Source organism: Myodes glareolus, chromosome 3, assembly GCF_982192425.1.
Source record: "Myodes glareolus chromosome 3, mMyoGla1.1, whole genome shotgun sequence".
Classification (NCBI taxonomy): domain Eukaryota; kingdom Metazoa; phylum Chordata; class Mammalia; order Rodentia; family Cricetidae; genus Myodes; species Myodes glareolus.
The window spans coordinates 1,287,673-1,298,164 of NC_142028.1; the positions used below are offsets into that span (position 1 = coordinate 1,287,673).

A 10,492-nucleotide genomic window follows, 5' to 3' on the forward strand; every position below is an offset into this window, starting at 1 on the left:
AAGTTATCAAATACTTATTTCTTTTCATTTTTATTTAGCTAATAATAGATTTGAAACATTAAAATATATATCTTTAAACCTATATGGACAACATATCAGTATGTTTAATTCTAGAAACAATAACATCTCACTAACTACATTTTAATTTCAACAGATAGTAGGTAGGGGGATAGGCAGCAAGCGACAGAGACAGGCATATACACTAATAGCTATCATAAATAAAAGACAAACAAGCCTATACTGCTTTGAAAAATCTACTATTTCACACTTTAGTTAAATGAAATCATTAAAAAGCAAACAATTTAAAACATACCTATTGTGGATTCAGGCTTCTCTTTCATTTGTATGAATTATTTGGATGTTTTAATTATTAATTGTTATTTGTTATTAATTATTATTAATTACTATTTGGCTCTTTAGGAAATTTACACTGGGAATCACCCACATTACACATAGAGGCTTTAGTAGTTTGACAAACCAGCAAATAATGGCAGAGGTAAAAGTTAAAGCAAACATGTTTTTTATTTTAGCAAAAATTAAATGCCCCAAACTGGTACCTCTATGTGTCCTATTTATTTAGTAACTGTCTTTCATCATAATTATTGGTTATTGAAATGATTATGTTTATTGAATATGTATTAATTGCAATTCTTGTATCTAAAGATATGCTCAGTAAGTCTTCTGTCTTTCCTTTCTATATTTCAAATTTTCTTGTATCACTTTGGTTATAAAATCACTTTTAATTCATTCAAATGCATTTACTAATATGAGTGATTGAGACACAGTACAGTCAGATATCCTGTAAGTTTTATAAGCAGTTAATTTTCATCTTTTCAACTTGCTAAAATAGAACTTTATCTTTAAATATCAAAGATGCCTTAAAACTACTTTCTACCTGTTCAGTTTTTGGATGTATATAATTAAAAAAATGTCTTCTGTGTTAGAAATGATATATTGATATATGTCCAGATAAAGAAATCTAATTAATTTTTCTTTTGACCCTTACAACAGGATAGAAGAAGAACAAAAATAATGGACAACGGGAACTGCTCCTCGTTACCTGAATTTCTCCTCTTGGGAATTACAACTAACCCTGATATGAAAGTGGTAATATTTACTACGTTCCTAACTGTTTATCTTGTTATTATTCTGACCAATGTTGGAATGATCATTTTGATCAGAATGGATTCCCAGCTTCAAACACCAATGTACTTTTTTCTCAGCCACCTCTCTTTCTCTGATCTTTGCTATTCCTCCGCAGTTGGGCCCAAGATGTTGATGGACATTTTTGCCAAGAACAAAACCATTCCTTTTGTTGGTTGTGCCTTGCAATTCTTTTTTGTCTGTATCTTTATAGATGTTGAGTGTGTGTTGCTGGCAGTGATGGCCTTTGATCGCTATAAGGCCATCAGCAATCCCTTGATGTATGCTGTAGAGATGTCCAGTAGGGTTTGCTACCAGTTCCTACTTGGAGTTTACCTTGTAGGAATGACAGATGCTTTGATACATACAACATTAACATTTTGCTTATGTTTCTGTGGTTCAAATGAGATTAATCATTTCTTCTGTGATATACCTCCTATCCTATTAATATCTTGCTCTGATACACAGATCAATGAATTAGTTATATTCACCATTTTTGGATTTATTGAGCTGAGTACCATCTCAGGAGTCCTTGTCTCCTACTGTTATATCATCTTATCTGTCTTGAAGATCCATTCTGCTGAGGGAAGGTTCAAGGCTTTTTCCACCTGCACCTCTCACCTGACTGCAGTTGCAATTTTTCAGGGAACTCTACTCTTTACATATTTCCAGCCAAGTTCTTCTTATTCTCTAGATCAAGACAAATTGACTTCTCTGTTTTACACTCTGGTGATTCCCATGCTGAACCCTCTGATTTACAGTCTGAGAAACAAAGATGTGAAAGAAGCCTTGCAAAAACTGAGAAACAAAAGGTGGTTAAAATAATAACATTATGTGTATATGTCCAAGTAATAGTGGTAATTTGTATAAAACAATGTTGCTTTATTCATAAGAAAGTTGTGTGACCTATTAAAGAGATTAACATAAGAATTTCTGATAAGTTTGATGATAAGATAAAATTGTAGCTATACCAATGTTTCATGTCTCATTATTTGCCATAGATCATACATGATTCACATGTGAAGAATTTCTCATGATTGTTTCAGTCCCAAAAGAATTGTATTTATTCTTTCATTCAATTTTTCGCTGTATTGTTTTCTTTATTTTTAAGGATTACCATTTTGCTATTTTACTGCTTCATATTGAATCACAAAGGAACTTCTAGGTTGTTAAAGACGTATATTATATCCAAATGAAAGTCAGAGACATTAATTATACACTTGGTACAATCATAATTTTAAGGAAAGAATAAATTTAATTTTATTCTGAAATGAATAGAATTTTGGTGAAAATCTTTATATCCAACATACAGGCTGAAAAATTTATATATAACGGCTTCTGGCTTTTTTTTTCCATAAATATCCTGAGAGTCTGAATCGGCATGTCTCCACAGTGTTGTATGTTTCTTGTGATTATTATTGGGCTCATTTGTTTTTGTGTTTGGTACTTTTGTTGTATTTTAATCTGATTGTTTTTCATTTATATCATTATATTATTTTATTATTCCTTAGATGCTTGCTTGTTTTCTAATGAGTGACAGAAAGGATGCGGATCTGAATTAGAGATGAAATGGGGAGGAACTGAGCAGAGTGGGTGTGAATAATAACCAGAATGTTTTGTATGAAAGGAATCTATTTTCAAAAAAATAAAAAAAATAAAAGAAAACCAGATAATCAGGACTCATAGATCTAATAAAATATATGTTGGGGAGAAAGAAAGGAATTATATCATAGGCATTGTAGTTATAGGACTGTTATGATAAATCAGTCCAAGTCAGTTGGAAATTGGATAAATATAGCTAAAATAATTATGAAGAAGAGTGAAAAGAAGTGCGATTAGGCACATATATGTGCAGGTGATGTCTGTCACCTAATGTGTGACTTTTTCCAACATTGCTCCTTTCCTTCTATTACATTATTAGCTTTTCATAATGGTGAAAAAATTTTCTTGTACCCATTTTCATCTCTTCTTAAATGCTACTTTTCTAAAAATACTCTTATCGTCATATGAGTGTATAAAATTTTTTCTGAAGGATTGGACATTGCATTTCTATAATATCAAAAATTTATATTTTGTTTGTAGACAAAATAGGGAAAAGACAAATTAAAATTACAAAAACCATGACATTTAAAGTAGGCATTAGACATTGGTAATGAGACATTAATTGTATTACACAAACACACATACACAAACACACACGCACACACACTCGCACACACACACACACACAGGCGTGCTCACACACACACGCGTATGCACTCACACAGGATACCATGCATCCATCTCTTCCCTGGCTTAAAAGATAAAAAGAGTCAAGATACTAGTGCTGTTGAGGTGACTGTTATCTTCCTGAAAAAGGAAAAATATAGACACATATATTTTGTTGAACTATTTCCTTATTGTTTATTCTTCTATATTATTGTTGGTTTTTAAACCACTGAATGAGTTCATTGAAAGCACAAGAACAGCATCTATACATTTGAGTGAACTTATAGGATAATTATAAATTGTTAATTATTCACTTTAATTATAGACACAAAAACAACTGGTGTACCTATGTAAGACTATTTCAGAATTTAATGAAATATAAATATGACTTTTCTTTTTAAATTGGTCTCTGGTAAAAATGGTAATTTATAAGTATAAATCCTGTGTAAAAATAAATGATGAACTTTGAGAGAAAATGATTTAGGGATTCCAGTAGTATCACATTTTCCATCAACTTGTATTAAACTTGTGACTTCTGAGCAATATTGTGGATTGTTTTCTCTATAGTTCATTTTCAATCCCTAAAGCAATAGTACTAGGTTGTAAGTACTTTTGGAGAAGATAAATTCATAAGCCCAAAGCATTCAAGAATGAGCTTGGTTAAAAGGACTGGAGAACTTTCTAAACAATTATGCTAATGGAAATCAGTAAAATTAGATTGTAAATACAGTCAATGAAATAAAAGTTAAGTTCCCCCCCTCAGTAATTAAATCTGACATGAGGTGGCACAACAACCACAGAACTCATTGGTTTTGATAACTGACACCATGCTACACTATTAGGTACTTCTAAACTTCTAGTACTCTATTAATAGTTTTGATTTAAGTAATAGAAAAATTAATGATTATAAAACTCACCTCTAAATTTTTACTTCTGTACCTAATATTAGATGTAGCACTCAGTACTCATTACACAACACATACATGCACACACACATACAAATATAAGGCATGTAGCTAATGGAAAACACACAACTAATTGAAGTTTTAAAAATTCTACAAGCAAAATTAACAGATATATTAGGGAGAAGTGGAATAAGAGAACTGTGAGAGAAATGTACACACAGATGGTATCAAGAAATGGCTAAAAGTCCTTATATTCTGGCAAAAAAAAAAATCTCATGTCAGGAAATCTTGACTTCACCTCCACAGAGTATTTTCAAGACAAGCAGGATCAGAATGCATGATGCGAAGTCCACAAAAAATCAATAAAAGATTTTTTTTAAAAGAAAGAGAGTTGAACCACAGTTACAGATAAAACCTGTTGGTTCCAGATCTGAGGATATCTGTGTACTTGTGAGGTGGAAAAAAAAGTTTCTCTGGAAATTTCATGATTTTGGAGATATAGGAAACATGGAATAAACACTGAAGAACAGTGCCGGCAGTGTGTGCTTTTGGTCCGAGAGAGCAGTTGTCTGATTCATACAGTAGGGCAGTATGGTGGTGCTAAATTAGCTTTTAGGAGCACAGATACCACCATGAGACCATATGCTGGTCACGAAGGTAAACAATTTAGTTTTCCCTTGCAGGATTTTACTATTAAATTGGTCTGGACTTTCATTGCTTGTAGTGTGAATTCTAATTGTTATTAACTGTCCTAATTGGTGTAAAAACTTAGAGTCAACAATTATGAGGTGAAAGCTGAAGAATCAGAGAAGCACTGTAGCCACTAGAGAGAACATTTTATCTCTTCCTCATCCTCAGACTGAAGGGGCAGTCCTGTCTCTACCAGTCCTCAGACTGCATGCTCAGACTGCATCTGTCTCCACCAAAACTCAGACTACATCCAAGCTCTTGGCTCCTCCCACCGTATATTCCTCTCTCTGTCCATCAGCCATATCCCTCCTGTCTCCATTCTAGTGCTGGGATTAAAGGCATGTGATTTCCAAGTACTGGGAATAAAACCGTGGGACCACCTGGCAATTTTTGTCTTTGGCATTGAATCAGTCCTGCCTAGCCCAGGGTGGCCTTGAAATCACAGAGATCTGTCTGCCTCTGTCTCCAGAGTCCTTGGATTAAAGATGTGTGCCACTATTGCCTGACCTCCAGTGGCTTAGCTCGGCACTCTGATCTTCAGGTAAACTTGTTTGTTAAAACACACACAAAATATCACCACACTGGCTATAATGATCTTACAGAATTGAAACTTTGTTCTGTAGCCTATAACATTTGAATATGTAACTTATTTTATATTTCACAGAATGAAACAGCAATGAGACTTTGGATTTTTAAGATATTCACATTCTTAACACTTAAAATCCTTTTGAAAAATTTCTGGGTGCCTTATGTATTACAAGATGTCTGTGAATCCATGTGGAGTAGGAGATAACTGTTGTAGTTTGATTTTATCTTTTTTTTTTCCAGACAGGGTATTTCTGTGTAGCTCTAGCTGTCCTGGAACTCATTCTGTAAACTAGATTGACCTCAAACTTAAAGATCTTCCTGCCACTGCCTCCCGGTTTCTGGGATGAAATGCATTACCCACCACCACCCAGCAAGTGGTTTGACTCCAAATCGTCTGTCATTTCATGAATGTGAAAAATTGGTAGCCAACAAGTAACTATTTATACAACTGCGGATTTTCTCCATCAGGATATATGTTTGGTCGAGGAGGGTAATTAAGCTATTATTTCAGAAAATAACACATACCTAATTACTATTCTGTGTCTTTTCTGGCTAGTGCCATTCATGAGACCAATGCCACAGGGTTTTGCTGCCATAGACCATGCATAATGTTCTGTTTCTTTAACTTCCATATTGATAAAAACGCCATGAACATATGAAAAAATAAATTCATTCTTCTGAAAGTATTTTCATCAGTGACTTTATGCAGCATCAATGGAAAAAATTAAAAATTGGCTGCTTTTAAAGAATTAATTTTGAATTTTAGATCATCTCATGTCTGTTCAGCATCTACCTGGATACTTTTATCAAATTATAACTTTAAGGAACCATTTCTTCATACATGAGGTTTATGGAATTTCCTCTTAACATTTTGCATATTTCAGGAGTATTTTCAGGTAAACTGTGTTTGTAATTTTCGTCTGTCATACAAACTTGATGCAAGATTACTATTAAATAAACTGTTGCAATTGTGATGAAAGAAAAGTCCAAAAAGTACAAAACATGTTACTAGTGAGAAATCTAATTAATTACATTTTTTAAAAAAAGACTGGAGGAAGAGTCTTAAGAGACTTATGTCCCAACAGTCTCTAGTTAAAATAAATGGATCTACCTATGTTCAGGTGCCAGGAACAGGACAGAAAGGCACATATGTCAGGTAGGTTTCTGAATGGCAGTGTTTTAAAATAAAATAAATTAAAATTTGTGTTCTCTGAAAATGTTAAAAATCAAGCTGATTGATGTATAAATAAATTGTTTAACCATGAGTTATTAAAGATAAAAAGAGATAAAACAAGTACCACTTAAGGGCTAGTCATATTCTTTCTGTCTTGGTGTATTTGACTTACATTAATAGAGTTGAAGAGAGTATCTGGAAAGACTTAGGGGAGGAGAAGGATATGGCAAAATATATTTAAATTTAAAAATGTTTCAAATAAATACAAATATTAAAAATTATAAAAAGGTAAAAAAGACAATTTGAAAATCAAGAACAAACCGAGCGTTACGGTTTTCTGTCCCTCCTAGTTCCTCTTGTCAGTTTGGCTTTGCTGCTGTCGTTTGGACTCAGATAAGTTATGTTTAGTGGCTATAAATCCTGGCACACAAATGGTGATTAATGACAGGCATTTCAGTAAGTAATGCTTCATACTCAGTAAAGCCTAGAAGGACTCAGTATCCTAATACTTTTATTATATTAAAGAATAGATATATGCCAGTGACATGCTTTTGAAACAATGCATTGAATAATAGCCTGTAAAAAGTGAAAACCTTATTTCATCATATGCTATGCTATAATATTATTATTTTTTATTATATTCTGATTTCCATTATTGCGTGTCAGAATTAAAAGCAAATTTTGCTATATTTAAATCTACTGCCCAAAATAAGTGAAAAAGAGCAAACAAAGTTAAACAGATCAAGAAAAATATGAATATTTATATTCATTTATACAAACTCCCTATTCCATGGTTTCCTTAGCTTCACTACACTAATTTACACATTACATTTTATCTGAAATATTTTCAGATTTTTATAAAAGCTTATTTAAGAATTAAATACTGTTCCGATTACTAATACTGAATACTGCTTGATTCTTGTCCAGTAGTATAAATACTAAGCTATTATTTCATTGTGATTTTGTAAATTTTTAGACCAAAAGCCAAGAATCATGAACAAGGGGAACTGCTCTTCATTGCCAGAATTCCTTCTCTTGGGAATTACCAATAATCCTGATGTTAAAGTGCTGTTGTTCACTATGTTTCTAGTTGTTTACCTCACTAATCTGATGACAAATATAGGGATGATCATTTTGATCAGAATAGATCCCCAACTTCACACACCAATGTACTTCTTTCTCAGCCACCTCTCTTTCTCTGACCTCTGCTATTCCACTGCTATTGGGCCCAAAATGCTGGTAGACCTCCTCTCCAAGAAGACATCTATTCCTTTTCTTGGCTGTGCTATGCAGTTTTTTACTTTCTGTATATTTATAGATGCTGAGTGTGTGCTGCTGGCAGTGATGGCCTTTGATCGATATAAGGCCATCAGCAACCCCTTACTGTATTCAGTAGACATGTCCAGCAGGGTATGCTTCCAATTATTGACTGGTGTTTATGCTGTGGCATTAACAGATGCTTTGGTACATACAACATTGACATTCCACTTATGTTTCTGTGGGTCTAATAAGATTAATCATTTCTTCTGTGATATTCCACCAGTGTTAGTATTGTCTTGTTCAGATACACAGGTCAATGTGTTGGTCATATTCACTGTTTTTGGTTTCATTGAATTGAGCACCATTTCAGGAGTCCTTGTCTCCTATTGTTACATCATCTCATCAGTCATGAAGATCAGCTCTGTTTCTGGGAGGTTAAAAGCCTTCTCCACCTGCACCTCACACTTGACTGCAGTTGCGATTTTCCAAGGAACTATGCTCTTCATGTATTTCCGGCCAAGTTCTTCCTACTCCCTAGACCAAGATAAGGTGACCTCCCTTTTTTATACACTTGTAATACCTATGTTGAACCCTCTAATTTATAGTTTGAGGAACAAAGATGTGAAAGCGGCACTACAAAGAGTAAAAGGTAAAATCTGTTTAACATAATAGGGGTATATTCATGGCACAGTAGGCCGTCTTTAAAGCCAATATATGGACTGATTTTTAGAATTTACTCTGCATATATGTTACAGCTGTTAACTTTGTTTTTTTGTGGTACTCCTAACTGTTAAAGCAAGTGTGTTTCTGACTTTTTTGTCTGCTCTTGAGATTGTTTCCTTTCTATTGATTTGTCTTTTCTAGTCTCAATATGGGGGCTTTTTCCTTGGGAGTGGCAGTAGATTTGGTAGAAAGTAGAGATAGAGAGAAAGCCAGGAGATTCAAGGAAGGGGAAATTGTGATTGGAATGCATTATATGAGTGAATAATCTATTTACAGTAAAAATTTAAAATTTAAAAAGAAACAAAGAAGTTTTCATGATATTTCAAATGTGAAATCTTTTTTATTTCTATATTTTATTGTATTTTTAGTTCTGGTGCTTAAATACAGAATCCTGTCTTTGTCAGTCAAGAATCTTAAAAGTTGATATATTCATTGATAAGCATACATATATATATATATATATGTGTGTGTGTGTGTGTGTGTGTGTGTGTGTGTGTTTACATATACATGTGTGTATATCATTATATCCACATATGTTCCATATATTTTTCATTGTATCTTAATCATATTAATGACTGTTGAATGGGTTATAGCATGTATTAACCTATGGGGATTTGCATTTCCTCACAAAATCAGTACTTTATTTATTTAAAGACAAGAACATGCCCAGCAGGTATCACAGATGTTATTTATAGGGACACTCAAATGAATCATTAGTCTGAAAATATTCCTGAAATATAGATGTTGAACAAAATTTCATGTTTTAATATATGGGTTAAATGTTTCTTACTAGAGCTATTATGTCTCAGGTGTAAGCAGGTGCTACTCAGCAGAAGGTTCTGTGTGATGATCTTCCATTAAAAACTATTTCAAATGAAGTAAGTCATGTTTTCATTTCTTTCCCCACTGATGTTGCAAAAGTCTCTGACTAAAAGTACTTTAAGGAGTGATATACTTATTTTTCTCAAAAATTATTAAAAGAAAGTCACAGAAGGTACTGACTAGTTTGTCTGTGGCGGCAAAAACCAGAAGCACTGACTCATGAATGACACCAGAGAGGAAGCAGACAGAATGGAAATTAGTGATGAGTTACAACCTTGAGTCATGGCTAGGTCCCCCCTCTGCCAACCATATTTACTATTGGAAAAGATGCATAGTTGTTCAAATAATTACTCTGGCAAAAAAAAAATTATTCAAACCCATGACATCTGACAGTCATTTTAGTCAAACCACAGACATCTTCCACTTTCCACGATGGCTCACAGCCACATCATAATCCAAATGGCATCCAGAATATGTTTAAAGGGATCCTTAATGTTCAACGTCCAAATGATTTTCAAAATTTGTAAGTCTCTTAATTGTTATACCCAGTAAAATATAAAATTAGCTGTATACTTCAAATATAAAAAGTTATAACTTAAAAATTTAAATTCTAAAATAATAATATAGCAACAAAAACAAAGACCAAGTAAATCAAACTCTTTTACCTTCATATCCTGCATGTAGTCTCATTTACAAAATACTTTTATATCCCTGACTTGATAACTCCTTTGTCTGCACCAGACAAGGGCTCTTTGTTGAGCTAGATGTACCCACTGCCTGAAGGTTTCTTTAGAAGATACCCTGTATTGCTAACACCTCCATCAAGTAGTTTCCATAGAACTTACGTTTTCTCAGTCATAACTATACAGAGAGGTTTCTCAGATAATTTTTACAGGTAATAAAACTTTCTATATATTATCTGGACATAGAATTTTTAGTCTGTATCTGTGTCTCAACCCTTGAAGAGTTAGTTCTTGGT

General features: G+C 33.3%; 2 protein-coding genes across 2 annotated transcripts; both read left to right on the forward strand.

The window, feature by feature from the left end:
* Window positions 1-1,032: 1,032 nt before the first annotated feature.
* Window positions 1,033-1,968, forward strand: LOC125399473 (olfactory receptor 5W2-like). The gene has a single exon (XM_048432886.3). It carries the CDS (start codon window positions 1,033-1,035, stop codon window positions 1,966-1,968), a length of 936 nt encoding a protein of 311 aa, XP_048288843.3.
* A 5,733-nt stretch (window positions 1,969-7,701) lies between these two features.
* On the forward strand, window positions 7,702-8,637 carry LOC148122467 (olfactory receptor 5W2-like). The gene has a single exon (XM_087903900.1). It carries the CDS (start codon window positions 7,702-7,704, stop codon window positions 8,635-8,637), a length of 936 nt encoding a protein of 311 aa, XP_087760026.1.
* The last annotated feature ends 1,855 nt before the right edge of the window (window positions 8,638-10,492 follow it).